We start from the raw sequence: 23,389 nt of genomic DNA, 5'->3' as shown, positions 1-23,389 counted from the left end.
ACCTTGTTTTATATATAATTTCATTCAATATATCCATAAATATTTATAGAGATGGCAAATGGCAGGTCGAGTTAGGTTCGGACAATATTATTTTGGGTTTCTAATCATTTTGGATTTGGTCATTTCGGATTTGGATCTTCTAGGATTATGATAATTTTGGGATTAGATGATGTCGAGTTCTACTAGTTTCGGCTTCGGGTTAAATAGCGTTTCGGTTGGTTTGAGTTCGGTTTTTATAACCCTGCTTATTTTTTTTATATTCAGGTCATTACGGGTTTGGTTCGAATCGAGTTCAGATAAAATTTAGTTTGAGTGCCTCAAATTTTAGATCGGGTTTTAGATTAATTTATCAGGCTCGGATTAAATTTTATGATTAATTTATGCGATTTTATTTTTTGATCTCATGAACTTTTTCCAGTAAAATTCTATATATTTAATTTCTTTAAAATTTTCTAGTTCAAAATTCGAAGTTCAAATTTTTGTATTGTGGTGGACCATTTTCTACCTTATATCTGCATGGCCGCTTCTTTGTTAAACTATCATTTTTATTTATCTTAAATTTTTCTTCAAAAATTAAAGAAAAAAATAAAAATTACAAGTTTTATTAATTTTGAGAATAATTAACTTAATTATTTAGTTTACTTATGAAACTATTATAAATTAAAAAAATTTAATATCAAATTTTTATTTAGTTAATTTTTCATTATCAATTAAATTTCTTGACTTTTATAAAAATAATTTATAATTATTAATTTAATTTAATTACTTAAGAAATAATTTTATTTTCAATTTCAAATATAACATAAAATAATTTCACTTTTTTATTTTTTAAATAATTTAAATAGAAATTAAACTAAATTATAACATTTTTAACATCAATTATTTTATTTGATTACTTTTTGATGTTTTTATCTTTTGATATTATATATATAAATTTAAGCTAGTTAATTTATTTAATAGTTAACAATTTACAAAGCAATAATTTTAAAAGGTTAAAGATTTAGAAATGAATTACAAGAGATATTTCTTAAAATTCTAAAAGAAAAGAAAATATATTAAAAAAATTAGTTATATATAATAATTTATCATCACCAAAATGTTATTTTTATTTTAATAAAAAGTTATATCTAGAGTTATTTTGGGTTTTGAATCAGATTACGTCGATTATAAATTCGAGTATTATCAAATCTTAGATTGTGTCAATTTCATATTCAGATTAATTTTGGTTTAAACTGTTTCGAGCACGAATTATTTTGGTCTCAGGAATTTTGAATCACTTCAGTCTCGCATTACTTCGGATCTAAGTTATTTAGAGTTCTAGCGATTTCAGTTTCAATTTTGAATTTGAATCTTTAATTTTATATTAAAATTCAAGTTCAGATGAATCGAGATTCAAGCGAGTCAGATCGAGTTTCTGAATTCGAATAAGACTTTTTCATCTTTATATATATTGCAAATGAATATTCAAATATCATAAAAATATAAAATTCAATTGACTATTTAAATAAATTACAAAAACATTTATTAAATTAAATTGGAAAAAACAAAATATTGAAGTGACTGAATAATTTTTCATTCGGTCATTGTAAAATTTAATAATTTATACATGCTTCATGGAGGCACATCACATACATAAGTGACCCATATTAATTTGAGAACTTAATAGGTTAACAAAATCGAAGCAGAAATGCATTTCTTTTTTCTGTTTTAGTGATAATCTGAGAATCAATAGCTCCTAATAAAAATTGTCAGACTTACTGGATTCTTTTTTTTCTTTTCTGTCTGATTAACAAAGTCCTGTCTCCTTACTAAAGAAATGGACAAGACAGCAAAGCTAAACCAGGGTAAAGGATTGATGATCATCTAAATTTGCAGTACACTAAGCAGAACATACTTTCACTCTCTTACGGTTAGGCTGCTGCTCCTCCTTAGCAGTGAAGTCATCACTGCGACTGCGCCGTCTCTTAGTATTACGGTCTTCCCCCATTGGTTGGGAAGAATCTTGGTTGAGCGCAGATAACTGTTTGTGGAAAATATTAGGCGGATTTTCGCTGGTTTCCTCAGCATAGATTAGATGAACACCGTATTTTCTCACATTGATATGCTTCTTGAAGCCATACGAAATGCAGAATTCAAACGAAGCTTCGTGACATTCAGTAAAAGAGTTGTTTAGTTTGTCTGACCTGCTCTTCCAAGACTCGAACCATAGTAAAATATGATCTGAATTGAGGGTCACATTTTCATGATTTATCGACCCGTATTGGGATGTGAAAATGAGATCGTCTTGGTTAGTAGATTTGAAATGGCATTTGCAACAACATCTGACCTTACTGACTGAATAAGGCTCCTCACTGCCAAGAACAACGCAAAGCGCAATTCCCATGAGCTGGCGTCCATTTGAGGGCAGCATGAATGTGAGTGAAGATCTTATATCTTCATTGCAGAAACTTTCTGGAACTTCACTTCCTGGAAAACAAAACTGACCTGGATTTCCCTGTTTCATAAAAGCAAAAGCTCAGAAACGAGATAAAGACAGAATGAGCTAAGTTTGAATGTGAGAGAGACCTTGTAATCATGGACTTGCTTTGAAGCAGTTTCCATAACCAGAAAGCTCCATTGAGCATCTTCTGCTAAGTTGCTGGTTTCCTTTTGATCTAAGTTGAAGCAATTAGCAAAATCCCAATATTCAACATCTGGCTCCCATAAACTTTTTATGCGCGGTATGGCTTCTAATGATGTGCAGTGCCATGCTTTTAAAATTTTTATACATGGCGGAACATCCAGCAAACATCTGAGCCTCCTGCAAGAGCTTATGTTCAGCAATTTCAGTTGAGATAGATGTTTGATGGTGGCAGGTATGATCTCAAAATTGTTTTTGCTTAGATCCAAATTTTCCAACAAGGATAAACTGCTTAGGTTGCTAGGGAATTCTGATAGATCACAGTTGCTTAAATCTAGTCTTTTTAGACATGGGAGAGATTCCAAGTTATGGAAACTGTCAAGTGCTGAGCATCCAGAAAGACAAAGTATTTGGAGGCATCCCAATTTGCAAATGCTACTTGGCAAACTCTTTAGTTTCTTACTATTTGAGAGATTTAACTGAAATAGTCTTGAGAGTGAGCAAATTGACGAGGGCAGGTCTTCAATTGCAGTGCCTGTAAAGTCTACAGATTCCACATTTTCAGGGATATCTGGAAACTTCGTGATACTTAAACAGCCAGTGAGGCAGAACATGCTAAGAGATGTCAACTGAGAAATGCTGCTTGTAATTTTCTTGAGCCTTTTGCAATTTCTCAGGTACAAAGTAACTAGACTCGTAAGAGATCCAATAAACTGGGGGAGTTCTTCTATGGCAGTTCCACTTAGACAAAGAAATCGGATATCTCCAGAGATCTCTGGCAATTTGGCAAGGTTTGAGCAGCTAGTGAGAACAAGAGCCTTGAGAGAATTTAAGTTAATCCCACCTGGGAGACTCCTTAGATTTGTGCAGTCACTCAAATCCAAGAAGACAAGCTTGTTGAGACATTGAACAGACGAGGAAACCGCAGCCAAATTTTGGCAGGTCGTAAGCTCCATTCTCTCAAGATTTTGGGCTTTTGAAAGATCTGGGATTCTAGTCAAGTGCCTGGAGTAACTGAGATCAATCCATTTTAAATTCACAAGATGCTGCATGGATATACCAATAATGAAAAATTAGAAACAGGTAGAACATTATAGTTCTAAAAATTGCTGGATGAGTCGATGAAAAGAAAATTAAATTAGCACATAGGCACAACACATACCTGGACTCCAGTCCAGAGTTGTTCCAGATTACTACCAACCAAGTTAAGTTCGATAAGGTTTTCAGCATGAAAGCTCGAAGGAAGTGATTTTGAAGGATAACCTTCCCAATGGAAGAGTCTTAGATTACTAGACATATAATGGAGACCCTCATCAGGTAGGTGCACCTTATTCATATATTTAGAGCCAGTATAGTAGAATTTGAGCATTCTAAGATTCCTCATCTTTGCAAAGGCTTCAGAACTCAAGTGCATCTTTCTGACTTTAAAAGTATCAAGAAAAATGCCTTCAACAATTTTAGTCCCCTAAACATCAAACAATAAGAAAAGAAAAATTAGAGCAAGTTTAATATTGATATGAGAAAAAGAAAGTAGAAACAAAGAGTATGTAAATATTATACAAGAGAATCATCTATAGATATATAATCTCTGTCGAAATAGCATTGCTACAAAGTGATATTCTTTGCTTTTAAGTTCTTACCGTGCTTTTGGTCAATACGTGGAAAATATCATCAGGAATCCACAACCTACTACGTTTTCCAGGCTCTTCCTTCGATTCTTGATATACAATTTCATGACCCATTTCTCGCAGCAAATCATGCACCAACAACTCATTATCATCAATGGTTATAAGAGCCTTATCCTTGAGAACTGCAAATGCTATGTCTGGAAAGAAGCCACAACCACCCAGAATATCTCTTGCAAATTCTTTGCTCAACCCGTTGAAAAAGCATGCAATATCAAGAAATACATCTCTCTGTGTCTCATCTAATCCCTCAAAGCTTATTCTCAATACATCATGAATTCCTATGCATGGAATTTTTGCTAGTTTATTTTTCACACTTTGCCACTCAAGTATGTTTCTACCATTGAGAAATGAGCCAAAAACCTTAACAGCCAAAGGAAGACCTTTAGCATAAGATGAAAACTGTTTTGTGAGCTCTAGATACTCTATTTTTGCATTGTTTTGTTTGAAGGCATGCAGACTGAATAGCTGAAGGGCATGGTCAGTCTTCAGATACTGAACCTCATATATACTCTCCACTCCATGCGAGTCTAGCAAGTGATAATCACGACTAGTTATGATGATCCTACTTCCTTCACCAAACCAATTAGGCTCTCGGGCTAAGGCTTCCAACTGCTTGTAATCATCCACATCATCAAGAACAAGAAGAACCTTTCTGTGATGGAGAGCTCTCTTGATCACATTAAAACTCGCATTGAAAGTCCATGCATTGAGGCTCCTTCGTTCACTTAAGACATTGGAAAGAAGTTTCTGCTGTAAAACGGCAGCACCATGTTTTTCGAAATGTTCTTTAACATTTGGAAGAAAGCAATGAACCTCAAATTGGCTAGAGAGCATATCATAAATCAGCTTGGCAATTGTTGTTTTACCTATGCCACCCATGCCCCATATTCCTACCATGTGGACACCATTTAACTCAAGGCACAATTTCTTTTCCATTTCCGCTATGTGTGAACCCATTCCAACAAGTTCACTGGTATCAGTCGATGATGTATAAATTAACTTGTCTGAAATATCTCTAACAATTTGCTCTATGAAGATTGTCTCCTCCCTGTAGTAAAGAAAATAATGAAGGAAAGAAACAGATTTATGATTTCTAGTCAATTACAAAGAAATACTCGCCGAACATAGATTTTTTATCTCTAATTTGAGTTCAAATCAAGCAGACTTGAATCTCTAGGCTAAGTAAAGATAAAATTAGAATAGATATCTAGTAAAATTGAATGAAACGGGAGTTCATGTAGATTGACACAAGATTACTTGTAATTAATAGCGTCACTATACAAGCCATAAATCACTTTGAATTGAGACACCCATGAATATTTGAACCAGAATCAGATCAACAAGTAATAAATTAGAGGGAAAATTGCTAATATTGTCTTGTATTAAATCTTCAAATAACCCACCTACACTGTTACTACAGAGCACCTAAAATCACTTAGGTTTGCAAAAATCAATTACCATTGCAATGAATCCCACCCACAAATTGAGGCCACTTTTGTTAGAGCATCCTTCCACATTTTCACCTTCTCCTTGAAATTTTCTTCATGCTTTGCAAAAGCTTCTGCTACTTTGCCTCTTTGATTTCCCAAATCATCTGGATCCACATTATGGAAAATGGGTACAACCATTTTTCTTGTTTTCTCCCAGCAATCTGTGATCTTTACAAGTTCATCCAAGCACTGAGCAGAGCAAGCATACTTCTCTGATAAAACAACGACTATAAGTCTTGATTCTTGAATAGCTACAGGAAATTCTAGCTTTCCACCATTTTCTACAGTATGTATTCCTTCCAAGCTCAATTTTCTATAAAGATGGCTAACAAAGTTGTTATCTTCATCCTTAAAGCTCAAGATCACATTGTACTTCGAAGAACAGGCGGACCCAGGAAGAAGGGAAGAAGAGGAAGATGGGTTTTGATTGCTCAGTGAAGCCATGTTTGAGGCAGTTGCGTCAGAAGAGAGCGAGCAGTGAGCTTTTTGATGATAGTCTTCTTTTGAGAAATTTACAATTTCACTCCTGAGGTTTGATCATTTTAACACTTTTGTTCATCTTGTTTGAAAATCGAACAAAATGATACTACTGAATTTCGATTTAATTAACCATTAATGTGAATTTTAAATATTAATCAGACCACAAAAATAAAAATTTAAATTTTTCTTAATATTATGTATCAAATTCAATATAAATTAATCATTTTATTAAAGTAAACAAAAATGTTTTGATTTAAAATAACAATATGATAAACAAATAAATAATTTTTTTTAGTGAAATTTCCTTATTTCATTAAAATAAATTAAAACATTTTAGAAAATATTTATATTGAAACATTATCTTTATACTTAATCAATTTTTATTTTAAAACAATTATAAATCTAAACTAAATATTAGATATCAACATTATGCTTCAATAATAATATTTATATATTCATATACTTGCACTTAATTATTTCCCATAGCTCATTTAAAATGAGTTCTTTATACAATTTGAATTATACAAGGTCTATATGATATTCTAGCATAATCTAATAAAAATCAGTATTCTTATTGAATTGGGTTGAAGGGAGTAAAGAATTTAGTAATTGAAATTATAAAAAAATTATAAATTTAATATTTTAATCTTTCTATTTCAAGGTTTAAATTACTTTTTGTTCAATTAATTATCTAAATTGGTTAATTTGACCCTTGACACACATTGAGGGAGCAAATCGACCCTTTTGTCCTCTCCTTTTCCAGAGAATAACGCGGACGTTTCGGATGTTGACTTGGCTCAACATCTTCGCTGCCCTGTCATTTCCTTGTAGGACTTTTCCTTGTCTCAATCCTTTAAACTCTGCAAATTCTCTATTGAATTCATCTTGTTTCATCGTTTCAATCAATGTATCATCTGGGTCCAATCTGATTTCTTGTTTTCTTTTCAAGACACCAAAGGAAACTGAAGCAAAACTAAAAACTCACCCTTTATCTACCCTTTCACTAATGTCTGCTCTTATTGCTTCTTCATCTTCATCTTCTTACACAGCCTCTGAATGGAAATATGATGTGTTCATTAGTTTCAGAGGTAAAGATACACGTGATAGCTTCACCAATTATCTATACAAGGATTTATATCAAAAGGGCATTGAGACATTCATTGATAATAAACTCAATAGAGGAGAAGAGATCACTCCAGAGCTACTGAAAGCAATTCAAGAATCAATGGTTGCTGTGGTTGTTTTCTCTCACAACTATGCTGATTCACCATGGTGCTTGGATGAGCTTGTGCATATAATGGAATGTAAAAGGGCTCATGGCCAGATTGTCTTGCCAGTTTTTTATAGAGTAGATCCTTCTGAAGTGGAAGAGCAAATTGGGGAGTTTGGGAAAGGTTTCGATGGAGCTAAAAAGCAAGCTAATGGTGATATGAGGTTGGTGAAGAAGTGGAAAGCTGCTTTAAAGGATGCTGCTAATCTTTCTGGTTGGGATTCATCTGTTGTCAGGTAAATGTTGCTTCTGATCTTGTGCTTTTTTTTTGGGGAGGGAATTTATGGATGTGGAGAAGTACCAAACCAATTTGTTAATGTAGTATTAATTTAGAAATATGAAGAGTGATTAATGTTCCATTTCTCAATTGGCATATCACTCTTATTGCTTTATGTACATAACTAAGCTATGATTATGTGTAATAACTTTAGCTTATGTGGAGTTCCTTTGTTTTGACCAAAAAGGAAAACAAAAATGATTTTTCCTGGAATATTTATTCTATCAGTGTAACCATTGAATTGATTTAGTTAAGTATAATTCTTTACATATAGCATTGATCTTGTAATAAGATGAAAGATATGTTTTGAATTAATCATAAAGCTGTCTTTATATTCAGAGAACTATAATTTTTGCAGCTATATCACTATTATTATAACAAGCTCAAGGAATACAGAAAACAACAACACCAACAATGATATTGATAACAAAAATGTCAAATCCATTTGTTTTGTCTGCTAATATCTCTTACTGCTTGAAGGCAGCCCTTTCTCAGCTTCAAATCTGCATTTGAGAGTTGAAATGTTATCAAAATCTATTCCAATATATGCAGAAGAAAATAGAGCTCACCATCTCTGAAACTAAATATTTTAACAGTTGTCTAAAAACCGACGGTTATGCCATCAGTCCTAGTATCAATATGATTCTTTTGTGCTTGAATGAAGAAGTTATTTTATACAAAATCTTCTCTGTTTGTCCATTCCAACTTACAACTATTTTTTCATTATATATGGCAGGCCTGACTCCAAACTTATCACTGAAATTGTTAATCATATATTGAAGAAATTGAATCATACACCATCAAGTGATACTGAGGGACTGATTGGCATAGAATCCTCCCTAGAACAAGTGGAAAAACTACTAGGTATTGGATTTTCTGATGTTCGCACCATAGGATTATGGGGCATGGGTGGCATAGGCAAGACGACCATTGCTGGAGTAATATTTAACCGCATATCTGCTCTATTTGATAGTTGCTGCTTCCTTGCAGATGTTAGGAAAGAATCAGAAACAACAGGTCTGCCTCATTTGCAGGAAGCACTTTTCTCTATGTTGTTAGAGGATGAAAATTTAAACATGCATATGCTAAGTACGGAACCGTCTTGTATTAAAACTAGGCTCCATCGCAAGAAGGTTCTTGTTGTTCTTGATGATGTTAACAGTTCGAGACAACTAGAACTTCTAGCAGGTATTCACTGGTATGGTCCTGGAAGTAGAATCATTATAACTACTCGAGATAGACACCTGCTAGTTAGCCATGCAGTGGATTTTGTATATGAGGTCAAGGACCTAAATGAGGAACATGCACTTGAGCTCTTTAGCCGGTATGCCTTTAAGCAGAAACATCGGACGGCAGAATTTACTGAGCTCTCAATACGTGCTATAGATTATTGTAAAGGACTTCCTTTGGCGCTTAAAGTTTTGGGTTCTTCTCTATATGGTAGGAGTGAGAATCAGTGGAATGATTCATTAAATAGATTAGAAAAACATTTTAACAAGGATATTCAGCAAACACTTCGAATAAGTTTTGATGGACTTGCTGAGTTAAACAAGTCTTTGTTTCTTGATATTGCTTGTTACTTTAGGGGGCAGGACAAAGATTATGTTGCAAAGCTTCTAAAAAGCTTTGGCTTTTTCCCTGAAAGTGGAATAAGTGAACTTATTGATCATTCCCTAGTAACCGTTTTTGACAACACCTTAGGAATGCATGATTTGCTACAAGACATGGGTCGGGACATTGTGCGTCAACAATCCCTTAAAGATCCTGGCAAACGTAGTCGATTGTGGGATCATGAGGACGTTGTCCAAGTGTTAATGGAAGAATCGGTGAGTAAGATTTGTGCCATTTATATTTCACATGTGATGTAATATTTAGCCCATAGATGCATGCATTAGGACCCTGTCAGCATATAAAGCCTCACAAGGCAGGAATTCTTGTGCACTTGGGACACATTTCTTGCATGCTTATATCTTGATGAGTTTTTATCTATTAACACTCAGTTTTATTTACTGCTTATTAGGGGTCAGAACATGTTGAATGCATGGTCATAGACTTGTCTAAAACTGATGAGAAAAAGTTCAGTGTTGAGGCATTCATGAAGATGAAAAATCTAAGATTGCTCGATGTGCATGGTGCCTATGGAGACCGCAAGATACACCTTTCTGGAGACTTTGAATTTTTGTATTACAAATTAAAGTGTCTCTGCTGGGAAGGATACCCCCTAAAATATTTGCCATCAAACTTCAATCCTAAGAAGATCATTATGCTGGAGATGCCTCAGAGCTCCATTAAACGACTTTGGGGGGGAAGACTGGTAAGGTTTTCCTTGTTATGCTTTCTTTTCTTTTCTTTTTCATTCATTAATTTGATTTTTAAGGGGTTTTGGAAGCTAATCTCAAGATTCTTATCTTTTTCTGTTGATTTCATAGGAACTCAAAGAGTTGCAGTTCATTGATCTCAGTCACTCCCAATACCTGACTGAAACCCCAGACTTCACAGGAGTACCAAATCTTGAGACATTGATTCTTGAAGGTTGTACAAGCCTCTCTAAGGTTCACCCATCTATTGGAGTTCTCAAAAAGCTTATTTTGTTGAATTTGAAGGATTGCAACTGTCTGAGGAGTCTTCCTGGAAGCATTGGGTTGGAATCTCTAAATGTGCTTGTTCTTTCTGGCTGCTCGAAACTTGAAAAATTTCCGGAAATTGTGGGAGATATGGCACACTTATCAAAACTTGGCTTAGATGGGACCGCAATAGCCGAAGTACCTCATTCATTTGCGAATCTAACTGGGTTAACTTTTTTGAGTCTCAGAAATTGTAAGAACCTTGAGAAGCTTCCAAGCAACATTAATTCTCTGAAATATCTAAAAAATCTGGATTTATTTGGCTGCTCAAAGCTTAAAAGTCTACCTGATAGTTTGGGTTATCTAGAATGTTTGGAGAAGCTGGATCTAGGCAAAACTTCTGTAAGACAACCACCATCCTCCATTAGACTTCTGAAATATCTGAAAGTGTTATCTTTCCATGGAATTGGTCCCATAGCATGGCAGTGGCCCTACAAGATTTTATCCATATTTGGAATAACTCATGATGCCGTGGGTTTATCTTTGCCTTCTTTGAATGGTCTACTATCTCTAACAGAATTAGACCTTAGTGATTGCAATCTTTCAGACAAGATGATCCCTGCAGATTTTTACACCCTTTCCTCACTGGAGGTGCTCAATATAGGCAGAAATAATTTTGTAAATATACCTGCAAGCATCAGTCAACTTCCTCGGTTGCGATTTCTTTATTTGGATGACTGCAAGAATCTTAAAGCTCTGCGAAAACTTCCAACAACTATACATGAAATTTCTGCAAACAATTGCACCTCACTAGAAACATTATCGAGTCCAGAAGTAATTGCAGATAAATGGAATTGGCCAATTTTCTACTTTACTAATTGCTCCAAGCTTGCTGTGAATCAAGGCAATGATAGTACAGCTTTTAAATTTCTAAGAAGCCATTTGCAGTCCCTACCGATGAGTCAGCTTCAGGTCCTCCTTTCCTGCTTCCCTTCTCTTCCTTCTTTTCTCCTCCTGTTCTCTCTCTGTATTTGTCTCTCAACATGGTGATTTTCATTTTGCAGGATGCATCGTATACAGGCTGTAGATTTGATGTTATTGTTCCCGGAACAGAAGTTCCAGCCTGGTTCAGCCATCAAAATGTGGGCTCATCCCTTATCATCCAGTTAACTCCAAAATGGTACAATGAGAAGTTTAAAGGACTGGCTATCTGTCTCTCTTTTGCAACCCATGAGAATCCACATTTACTTCCTGATGGCCTATCTACAGATATTGCCATTTATTGCAAGTTAGAAGCCGTTGAGTATACTTCAACCTCTAGCTTTAAATTTCTCATCTATAGAGTCCCATCTCTAAAGTCGAATCACCTTTGGATGGGCTTTCACTCCCGAATTGGATTTGGCAAATCAAATTGGCTGAATAACTGTGGCTATCTTAAAGTTTCCTTTGAATCCTCTGTACCATGCATGGAAGTGAAATATTGTGGAATCCGTTTTGTTTACGATCAAGATGAGGATGATTACAATCTCATCCCTTTCCAGTCCAGTCATCTTCATCTTTCTGAGAATTTAGGTCTTGACTATCAAGCTGTTGATGTGCCAATGGTGGTACAAGAAGCTTGCAAGTTGAAGAGGGGCTACGATGACTATAATGAGGCTGGATCTAGCAGCAGTGGAAGTTCTTACAAGGAAGAGGAGCCATACGCCAAACGCTTGAAAGAATTTTGAACAACTTCAGGTTTTTTAAAGGCCTTCTCTACTTGGACTTGCTTTGTCTGTTGTTTTTCATTCCATGATTGCCTTGCAATTTTAAATATGTATTATTATCTGCAGAAAATTGGAGCTTCTTCTGATGAAACAGACAAGGGGATCACACTGATTTGGTAAAGCTGATGAATAAAATGGTAAAGCGGGATAAATTTTCTCTGTTCCCATATATTCTGAGCACTGAATGAGCTTAAAGGTGGAGTTTACAGATCTTCAGAATGGGTTTCTCAGCGTGTCTTGACGCCTGCCTCGCAAGTGGCCATTAATGTGGTACAAGGTGGTTTTACATGTTAACCAGCCAGAGCATCATTAATTATTCAAGTGGAATTGACTTCTTGCAATATGAGGAAATTTAAGAATCCTTGAGGTAGATTCACAGATTAAGATGGATATATTTGGAAGAGTGTTATATTCAGTGGTTCTCTTGTATCAATACTCTTCAGCCCTGACCAAAGATTGGATGATCCAGGTGCAACACATTGACAAGACAGCCAGCTTTTATGAGGGCAAGCACGCTAACATTGCCTTGTGATATTTCTCCTTGAGCTGGCTGGTGGAATTGCCAGTATTCTGATGGATGGCGCTACTGAAATTTTGAGAATTCTTCTGATATCAGGATTTGAATCTTGATTTATTCATAGAATAATTGACAGAAAAAATAATGTCATCGAAATAGAGGTGAATGGTAAATAAGGATTGGCACAATTCATTCAAGTAACCAATTAAAAGAAAAACAAAAAAGAAATGAGTTCTCTACAATTAGAAGTTACCATCATATAAGTTGGTAGCCTGGCGATCTTCAGATGTTCAGGGTAGCCTAAGAAAACTTTTCTCTAATGCTGAGGATGATCTACTGGTGGTCTGTTTTTTATCTCTCACCAATAATCATATGGCTAGGAAGCTTCAGCCTTCAATTAGACCCAGCAGCAGACCTAACTAGATGCATGCTTTCACTGTTAAAACTTGAGTTGTGCTGCTTTTAATGATGTTCTCATTGAAAGGTTTCTTGTTTTGGGGTTATTAAGCTCAAATATTATTGGTCCAGTTAATGGCGGACCACTGACATAGAAACTAAGGAAATATATATATTTGACGAACAGAAGAATCCTACTTTTTGGACTGGCGAACAATTTGAACAAGTTGTTTGTTATGCTGAGCATAATGGAACTAGTACAAATTCCTATGATCAGAATGCTTGAAACTAAGAAACAAAATGTCTGACAAAAGCAGCAAACAGAAACAACACATGAGAGCCTAACTCACTGGTGAACTTCTATTGATTATTTTTTTTTTCTACTCATCTAAAATTGACATGCATTGAGACAACATTCTGATTCACCAAGGTTATTCTTCGATGCATTTTAATCTCTTAGGAGATGGTTGCTCTTCCTCATCAGAACCAAAAATTCTGAAGGGTGCAGGATCACCAAGTAGCAGATGAACTCCACATTTCTTCACCCTGCAGTCCTGTAAGAGGTTTTCCTCGTAGTCTAGAGGGTAGAATTCAAAGGAGGCCTCAGTGTATTTTCTGAACCAATCTTCTTCATGTGTTCCCTTAGCTTCCAAGCAAGGATCATCCCATACAAACAAATGATTTGACTTGAAGGCTATTGGTTTATAGTACCATTCAAGCCAATAACTCAAGTTGAAATTTATATCAGTGCTTCCACTATGCCTGGGTTTGAAGTGGCATTTACATCTTACAATCAAACCTCTGTCCTCGTAACAGTCATCAAACTCAAGGACAGCACATAAAGCAATTCCTCTTAGCTGACCGTAGCTAGAATGAAGTTGCATGCTCACTGAAGATCCCAAACTTCGATTCCAGAACCATATTGGAATTTCATTGCCAGGCAGATGAATTTTTACTGAACCCTGCATTGTAATAAGAAAACATAATTTAGTTATATTTAGTGCAGGCCTGCACATTCTTTCGTGCATAGGCATATGGCAGTATGTGTGTGTAAAGGGATAGATAAAGGAGCAAGATAGACCCCGCCATTATAAAGTTCGTCTGATAGAGATGCTACGAGTTGAATTCTTCGCTCTGCGTCTGCTAGAATGCTGCTGTGTGCCTTTGGTTCTATTCTGAAGCAATTGGTAAATGAAAAATGCTTGAAATTGCGAGTACCAGGCTCGAAATCTAGCTCACAAAAATGCTTGCTGCTAAATACACTTTCTAATGATATGCATTCAGGCGCATGCAGAAATTCTAAAGACTGAGGAAGATCAGGCAAGGAACGAAGCCTTTTGCAATTGCCTACGTCAAGCAAGTGCAACTGAGAAAGGTGCTTAATGCTTGCAGGTATACTCTCAAAGTTATTTCCACTTAGAATTAACGTCTTCAAAGATAGGTTGCCTAGAGTTGTAGGAATTTGGATTAAACCTGCTGAATCTTGAACTCTAAATGATAACCTTCCAAGATTTCTCAAATGTATGATAGAAGATGGAAGATGTTTTATCACACTTCCACTTATATCCAGGTCCTCCAGGGATTCTATATTATGCAAGTTCTCTGGCAATTTGTCAAGTTTTGAACAACCAGCAAGATTAAGTTTCTTCAGAAATTTCAAATGACAAATGCTGTCGGGAAGGCTTGCAAGGTTCTTACACTTCTCTAGTTCTAACTGACAAAGCCCAGTAAGATGGTTGATGGATGGTGGTAACTCTTTAATCATTGTCCCATTCAAATCAAGCTCTGCAAGAGATTTCAAATTGCCAATGCTGTTTGGAAGACTAGTAAGATTCCTGCAATTAGCTAAATAAAGGTAAGTTAGACCTTCCATGCTCTGCAAGATTTCTGGGAAACTCTCTAGTCTTGAACAGCCGCTTAAATTTAGCATTTGAAGACATTTCAACTTGCAAATATTGCTTGGTAAACTTCGAAGCTTTGTGCAGTGTGTGAGATACAAAGAACTGAGCCTGGTGAGGCACTCAATTGACGAAGAAACTTCTTCTATAGCAGTCTGATTTAAAAATAGTTCTTCCACATTTCCTGCAATCTCTGGAAACTTCTTGATATTTGAGCAGCCAGTTATATTCAAAGTTTTTAGATACTTCAAAGCAATCATATTCGGGAGACTACTAAGAAATCTACAACCTTCCAGATTCAGATATTCAAGCTTGTTAAGATATTGAATGGATGAGGACACCTGAACCAAACTTGTGCACCCTTTAAGATTCACACTCCCTAGGCTTTGAGCATTTGAAAGATCTGGAATTTGAGTCAAATACTCAGAGTAACTGAGGTCAATTCGCTTCAGCTTCACAAGGCGCTGTATCAAAATATATGTCACGGAAAAAAGAATCAGCATTTGTGAAATTAGAATCCATTTATTAGGAGGAAAGAAATGTATGGATATTATTTAATATGTACCTGCACTCCTTGCCACAATTGTTCAACATTGCTACGGGGAAGATTAAGCTCGACAAGGTTTTCTGGAGAAAAATTATATGGCAAAGATTTTGAAGGGTACTTATACCAATGAAGATATCGCAGCTTATTTGAATGAAATGAAAGACCTTCATCAGGAAAGTGAACTTTACAAAAATCTTCAAAATCAGAATCATGAAACTTGAGCAATCTGAGATTGTACATTTTCTTGAAAGCTTCAGAGGTTAAGTGTAACTCTCTCGTTTCAGACAGATCTAAAGTTATGCCTTCAACTGCTTTGGTCCCCTAATAATCAAATTCATCAGATTAAATGACCATGAAATGCATATGAATATTCAAGTCATTTCTGCTTTATATGGTATAAAAGAATTAAGAAATCCATGAAGAAACTTAATTTCATGAAATAATTTGACATTAACCATATATTTGGCTCTTACTGTATTTTTTGTCAGAACATGGTAGATGTCCTCGTGATGCCACAACCTACTACGTTCGCCAGGTTCTCCAGTGGATTCTTGCTGAACAGTTTCCCAACCCATTTCCTGTATCAAATCATGCATCCACAACTTGCCATTTGAAACAGTAATCAGAGATTTATCAACAAGATTGTTAAGTCCTATATCCACATAGAAACCACAGCCATCAAGAATTCTTTCAACAAAACACACATCCTCTCCTTTAAAGAAACAAGCAATATCAAGAAATATTTCCTTGTCTTCAATCTCTAATCCATCATAGCTCAATCTTAACACATTTTTCATCCCTATATTGGATGTTCTTTTCAGTTTATCCAGTGCAATTTCCCAATCTTGTTTGCTTTTATCCAGCAGAAAACAACCCAAAACTTTAAGAGCTAATGGGTTTCCTTTCGCATAATAAATAACCCTCTTGGACAACTGCATGAACTCTTCAAGGGGGTGATTCTGATTAAAGCAATTTATACTAAAAAGTTGAAGAGCTTCATTAAGATTTAGTCCGTCAACTTCATATATTTCATCAACTCCATTCTTGAGCACTTGCCTATCCCTGCTTGTCACAATGACTTTGCTTCCTTCACCAAACAAATGGCGCCCTTCAACCAACAATTCTTGCATTTGCAGTGAGCTATTTACATCATCAAGAACGATAAGTGCTTTCCCATGAGAAAGCCTATTTTTTCTATAAGTGAATCTACGGAAATGAGCTTTCCCACATATTTTAGACAGAAGCTGAGTTCGCAAATGCAATGATCCATGCTTTTCTGATTCTTCTCTAACATTTGCAAAAAAGTAGCAGGTGTCAAACGAAGCAACATTGCGCTTGAATACAGCTTCAGCAATAGTTGTCTTGCCAATGCCAGCCATTCCCCATATTCCAACAATGCTGACATCTGATGATCCAAGGCATAGCAGAGATTCCACTCTCTCAATGCGCGAATCGATGCCAACAAATGTAGTTGAGAACATCTTAGTTTCTTCAAATGATCTCCAACAATCTCCTCTGTATATGTTTAGATTCAGGCCTGTGCCATCTCTTGAAATAGAATTTTATTCTATCTTCTTGCTTGGTATTATGACATTTTTACATTTGAACAGCTTAATTTTTAGGAAATTGTGGCACTAGGCACTCGATTACAACTGAAGTTGATACAACAAAAATGGTAATTTTGTGAAAGAAAATATCTCAAATAGGCTGGAGACAAAATGGTAGAAGGTTCATATTATGAGAAATTTCTCTGTGAAATAAGGAGACCACAATTAACAGTGCCCTCTCTCTTATAATGGGAGAAAACACACTTTTACTAACAAAGGAAAGACGCTTTGTATTTAGGAGAAACACTATCTAATTTTTCTCTCTAAGTTTCTTTCTCTCCCCCTCTTGTTTACAAATTTGATGATCCACATACCTCTATACATATATATATATAAGCAGAGGGCCAAGCTGAAAAACCACTTAATTTTATATATATTTCTTTTGATGTTTTTGGCCAAGTCAAAAGCTTAATTGCTAAGTACAATAAATATAACTGTACCACAACTGAAGTTTTTCAGTTACAACTGAGACCTAGCTCAAGTTGACAACCAGAAAAATGGAAATAAATAGAGGTTAAAACTGCAACAGCCAAAAGAAGTTAACATGATTATGCTAATAAAATTACAGCCGCAGTAGCTAGTTATTCATACATAAATAGAAGACAAACTGAAAATAATTACTAAGGACCTTTGCGCCTTATCCGTTTGTCCTGTGGAAGAATACGCTCACCGGTCATCGAAGCACCATGGAGACGTTGCTTATATATTCTTTGGAGAAGATGATAATGGAGATCTTGAATTCATCAACTTGTTTCCTTTGTCAACTCTGTTTTGTGAGCAACATATATAGAGATGGCCAGTGAAAATTACAATTGATTAATAGATTATTATATATATAATATATAAAGATTATTATATATATAGTTCTTATTTACTAATATATATAGAATTATCTCATTTAATATTTTATAAACTAAATTGATATTTAGTTGTTCAAATAAAATAAAATTTATGTACATAATAAGATTATGATATAAATAAATAATTAAATATTAAAATAATCTTTAAGAATGTGATATGTTTTTTATTAATTAATTTAATAAAAATCTTAATAGAGTTAGAATTTTATTAAAAAAATTTAATAAGAATACTTTAGAAAAATGATTGCTTCTTTAAAGAGAATTATTTCATAAAAACCCATGTCATATATAAAGCATATTAATAATACAAATTGGATAATATTCTATTGAAACACAAAACATAAGCTACACTATGAGAAAATACATTACCTATTAACTATTAATTCCTTTATATATTAGAAACAAACTCAAAAGATCAAATTATTTTAAATAATTCTATTATCTTTTTGGTCCTAATCTATTAAGATTTTTATTTAATTAAATTGATAAAAAAAAGGGAGCAAATTGGATTAAAATTTAGTAACAATCTAATAATTAATTTCCATTTTTTAACTCAAGAACTAAATCACATAGAGTTGACATGGAGCAAAAAAAATATTAAAAAGGGCAACTTGAATTTAAAATTAGTAATAATCTAATTTCCACTTTTTTTAACACAAGAACTATAACACATAGAGCTGACATGGACCAAAAGGGCAAATTGAATTAAAACTTAGTAACAGAATATAATGTCAGTATGATTTCAATGGGCCTTATACTCTGCATACTGTAGATGTATTTTTTAATTTATATTTATTAAATCGATAATAAATATTTATTAATTTATATTTATTAAATATAATACTAAATATTTATTATTTAAATATTATATGCTCATTGTTGATTAATTTTATTTTACTAAAAGGATATTTTTATCACAATATAAATATTTATAAAATAATTTTAATTTGACGTTTTATTTGTTTACTAAGTGTAAAAATAATTTATATTATATATATATATATATATATTATTATATATGTCTATTTAAATAAGTTAATAAATATTTATTAATAAATTAATAAATATTATGTCTATAAATGACGAATACTTATATCTCAAAATTATTTTAATATGTATCACAAAAAAAAATGAATCTAACTTTCATAAAGAATCAACATTATTTTCATCTAAAAATAATACTTCATATATAATATAATTATTGAATTGACACTAATAAATTAATGAACATTTAGATCATAAATAATAAATATTCTTTACTAAAATAATGAACATTTAAAATTTGATTGAATATAAAATGAATATCATTATAATAAATAATAAGTATTATCTTCTGAATGATGAATACTGATGTCTATTATAAAAAGAGAACGCTTTTTATTATAAATTTATTAATTATATATTGCTGAAATATTTAAATTGTATACAAATAGATTAGTTTCATGCACTAATAATATAAAAATTTAGTATATAAAGAGTTTCTAAAAATTATATTATATTAGTTTTAATAGATCATTTATTTTATCATTTGTTCGAAAATATATTGATTTTTAATTCTCCAAAATATGACTATTGAAAAATAAAAAAATATGTTATTAAGTTAATTTTTAAATTTTATTTACCTACATTTATATATTAAATTTTGAGATATAAATTATTTTAACATGTATTATTATATTTTGACACATTTAAATATTTATACTATCTTTAACACATAAAATTTCAGTTTGTGTATAAAAAAATTAAAAAGAATATTAAAAATATTTAATTTATTAGTATTTATAGAAATATTATATTTATATTATTAGTTAAATTCAAAATAATTATGACAATCATATAACACAAAAATAAAAATTAATATATATAAATATAAAAATAGTTATTTAATATATAATTTTAAATTATATAATATTAACTTTTATAATAATCTCAAATTAAAAAAAGAACAAAACAACTAAAGTGCGGGACTCATGGCATAAATTTCCGATTTTCATTGGTGGTGTTTTCAAACATCTAAAATTGGGATTTAGGTAAACCATTTATAAGTAATGGAGAACGGCAAATTATGTCCTGCATTCCGGTCCACCTTGCACTGTAGGCCGGAAGCTGCCATACATGTAGGATAGCAGTTCCACTTTTTCAGGTTTTTTTTTTTTTTTTTTACATTTGAATTTATAATAAAATAAATTATAAAAATTGATATTTATATATTTTAAAATATATATTTAGTAAATATTTTTATATTTATAAATATTAATTTTTATTTACATATTGTATGATTTTTATAATTATTTTAATTAGATAAAATCAAAATAAAATATTTTATATTTTATATATTTATAATATTTTTATAAATAATAATAAATTAATTATTTCTAATGCCTTTCTTAATTTCTTTATACATAAAAATAAATAAATTTTATGTGTTAAAAATAAGTAAATATGTTAAACTATATCAAAATATAATAACACATGTTAAAAAAAGTTTAAATCTCAAAATTATATATGTTTATATTATAGGTAAATAAAATTTAAAAATTAATATAATTATTATTATTTTTTTATTGTTTTCATATAGTTATACTCTAGAGAATTAAAAATCGATATTAAAACTAATATAATATGATCTTTAAAAAATATTTATATACTAAAATTTTATATTATTAGTGAATAAAACTAATCTCTTACGCATTTAATAATTTTAGAAATTTTATTCATATATAATTGATAATTATATAATAAAAAGTATTACATTTTTATAATGGATATCAATATTCATCATTTATAAGATGATATTCAAATTTTACTGTAACGATATTATTTTTATATTTTATTAATTTTTAAATATTTATTATTTTAGTAAAAATTATTCATCATTTATAATTTAAATGTATATTAATTTATTAATGTCAATTCAAGGTGCATGGAGGGTCCATTGTCAATTTAAGTTTCGGGTGATGGGCTGCTTACAAATTCCTAAGTTGGATTAGAAGCAAAGCCCATTAAAAAATAGAACATAAATTCCTCCACCACCTTCTCAAGTTTGTAGGAATATACAGAAAGCCTCTTCTTCTCCTTCACATAAAATGTGTTTATGATTGTATATGTTATTTATCATCCTTTAAAACTCCCATTGCAGCAGCAGAAACAAGCTTTAAACCAGTAAGTAGAAACCTTTCTTAAACGGAAGAGGAAACAAGAAAGTGAATATAGAAAAAGAAAGGGATAAAAAGTCAATTTGCGCTCTAAATTTATGTGCAATGATCAAATATATCTAATTTAAACTTTTACAGCAAATAGTTTTTAAATTTATGTCAAAGGATCAAATGTACTAAATTTAAATTTTTTCAGTAAATAATCTCTTAGACTTGTGTGTAAGAGTTAAATACACTCAATTTAAAATTAATATTTATTTTATCATTTTATTGATACAATATCTAAAACAGGCTATACAAGAGTATGTTTGATAATATTTAAAATTTGAATTTAATTGACTAAAAAGTGACAAATTATGGATCTATTTATTAAAAAAAAATTAAAATTTGACTTATTTAAATTTTAAAAAGTTAAAATTTGACTTATTTTACACTCGTCATTTTTGGATCAATTAAATCCAAAAATTAAATTTTGTCAAATATGTGCTTGTATAGAACGTCATTAGACATTGTATTAGTAAATTAATAAAATAAATATTATTTTTAGTTTTTATATTTCAATTAAAATTTAATAATCTAATTTTTTTTATTTTTTTATAAGTGTAAATTGAATGAATTTTATCTTTAGACATAAATTTATATTGAAAAAGTTTAGATTTGATATTTTTAACTTTTAGGCTAATTAGTGATAAAGTTTGAATTTTATGTATTTAACCGTTAAATTGGGTGAATTTGGGGACAAATTTATAGGGTAAAGATCTTTGTTCAAAAAGAAAGACTATGGCATGTCTTGCAAAACCACTCTGTGGGTATTCCTGGCAATGGCTTTTCCATGAAAACATGCAAAACCTGTCACCTTTCTTGGGTACAAACTCAACTTCCTCAACATTCAATCCTGAAATGGGAAAAGTTAAGGTAAGAATAGGAGAAAGAGTCAGAAATTTGAGCTTAAGGTGCGAAAAGGAGGGTAATGATTTGGGCACTAGGAATTCAGCAGCGGCGGCAATGGAAGGAGGGAAAGCTAACAGTCATTAATAACATTGAGGGAGAAAGAACGACCGTCAGGGGTGGCCTTTACAAAGAGTAGAGATAAAATAGTTGGGAAGATAGCCAAGAGGCAGGATAGAGTGAATCTTGAGAAAACTTATTTCTCTGTCAAAAGATCTGTAGAAAGAAAGTTCGAGAAAGTAGGAGTGATTGCCCATTGATCCCAAAACTTTGTTAAACTTTGTTAGTTGTATTTATTTAATATCACACTTTTTGTTTCTTTGATATTCATCTATTATTTTTATTTAGGTCTGACAGTAAAAATATTCAACCAAACCGATAACCTAACTAATTTAATAACTCTAATAAAAATTTAAAAAAAATATTAAATTGAAATTGTTTTAGATTAAAAATAATTTAAAAATATTTAAAACTAAATAAAAGTAAACTAGATTTATTTTTAAATTTAAAAATTATAGTAAAACCTGATCTAAACTGATATAAAACTAAAAATTAAAATATATATAGTGCATAATTTATATAAAATTATAATATTTTAATATCATATATATACTTTCTATATAAATTATATTATTTTAATATTATACATATTATATTATTTTAATATCATATAAATACTTTCTTTTTTAAATTTTTTGATAATAGTCTATTTTGTTTTGTTATTTTTTTCTCAAACTCTTAAAATTATTTTTTTAATTTTATTTTTTCATCAAAAAAAGTAATACTAAATTTTAATCTTTACTTCTTTCATTATATTTATTTAATTTAACTATATAATTACATTAATTTCATTTAGTACTTTTCTTGTTAAGAATTTTTAGATTTTATACAAATATAAATTTTATTTTTAAAATAAATTTTTAAAACCGTATCCGATTAAAATTAATAAATTTAAATTTATTAAATATTAAATTTAATTTTAAATAAGTACAACCCAATTGATATAGTATAAGTTCGCATATAATTTCTAAACCGGTTAGATTTAATATAGTATAAGTTAGCATATAATTTCTAAACCGAGACGGTACTAATTGGTAATCTAGTGAATTTTTACTTAATTCATAAGGCTTTAAAAGAAGCACGCACACATCACATGTTGACATGTATCAGCAATCCTAGTCACTAAAGTGTGTCCACACCACTCATAACTTTCACCCCCGATTTGTAACCCTAGATGAATTATTACAACCACAAAATAACTCTCTTCCTCTAAATTGCTCATACCTGAGAATTGCAAGAACATGCC

The 23,389-nt window shown here is 31.8% G+C and overlaps 3 protein-coding genes across 3 annotated transcripts; 1 reads left to right on the top strand and 2 right to left on the bottom strand.

The window, feature by feature from the left end:
* Positions 1–1,667: 1,667 nt before the first annotated feature.
* On the bottom strand, positions 1,668–6,279 carry LOC8281358 (disease resistance protein RPV1). The gene is made up of 5 exons (XM_025157826.2): positions 5,767–6,279; positions 4,261–5,356; positions 3,783–4,085; positions 2,566–3,666; positions 1,668–2,494 (listed from the first exon to the last, which is right to left on the bottom strand). The coding sequence occupies exons 1-5, from the start codon at positions 6,240–6,242 to the stop codon at positions 1,880–1,882; spliced, it is 3,591 nt and encodes a 1,196-aa protein (XP_025013594.2). The 5' UTR covers positions 6,243–6,279; the 3' UTR covers positions 1,668–1,879.
* A 772-nt stretch (positions 6,280–7,051) lies between these two features.
* LOC8281360 (TMV resistance protein N-like) lies at positions 7,052–12,860 on the top strand. Its single transcript, XM_048371468.1, has 6 exons — positions 7,052–7,784; positions 8,562–9,651; positions 9,846–10,139; positions 10,255–11,361; positions 11,454–12,126; positions 12,223–12,860. The coding sequence occupies exons 1-5, from the start codon at positions 7,063–7,065 to the stop codon at positions 12,114–12,116; spliced, it is 3,876 nt and encodes a 1,291-aa protein (XP_048227425.1). The 5' UTR covers positions 7,052–7,062; the 3' UTR covers positions 12,117–12,126; positions 12,223–12,860.
* A 367-nt stretch (positions 12,861–13,227) lies between these two features.
* LOC8281363 (disease resistance-like protein DSC1) lies at positions 13,228–17,919 on the bottom strand. The gene is made up of 4 exons (XM_015720936.3): positions 15,987–17,919; positions 15,532–15,834; positions 14,150–15,430; positions 13,228–14,030 (listed from the first exon to the last, which is right to left on the bottom strand). Exons 1-4 carry the CDS (start codon positions 16,992–16,994, stop codon positions 13,500–13,502), a joined length of 3,123 nt encoding a protein of 1,040 aa, XP_015576422.2. The 5' UTR covers positions 16,995–17,919; the 3' UTR covers positions 13,228–13,499.
* Between the last annotated feature and the right edge of the window lie 5,470 nt (positions 17,920–23,389).

Source organism: Ricinus communis, chromosome 2, assembly GCF_019578655.1.
Source record: "Ricinus communis isolate WT05 ecotype wild-type chromosome 2, ASM1957865v1, whole genome shotgun sequence".
NCBI classification, from domain to species: domain Eukaryota; kingdom Viridiplantae; phylum Streptophyta; class Magnoliopsida; order Malpighiales; family Euphorbiaceae; genus Ricinus; species Ricinus communis.
The sequence above is the reverse complement of the archived record's forward strand: the minus strand, read 5'-3'. Positions and strand labels throughout refer to the sequence as shown.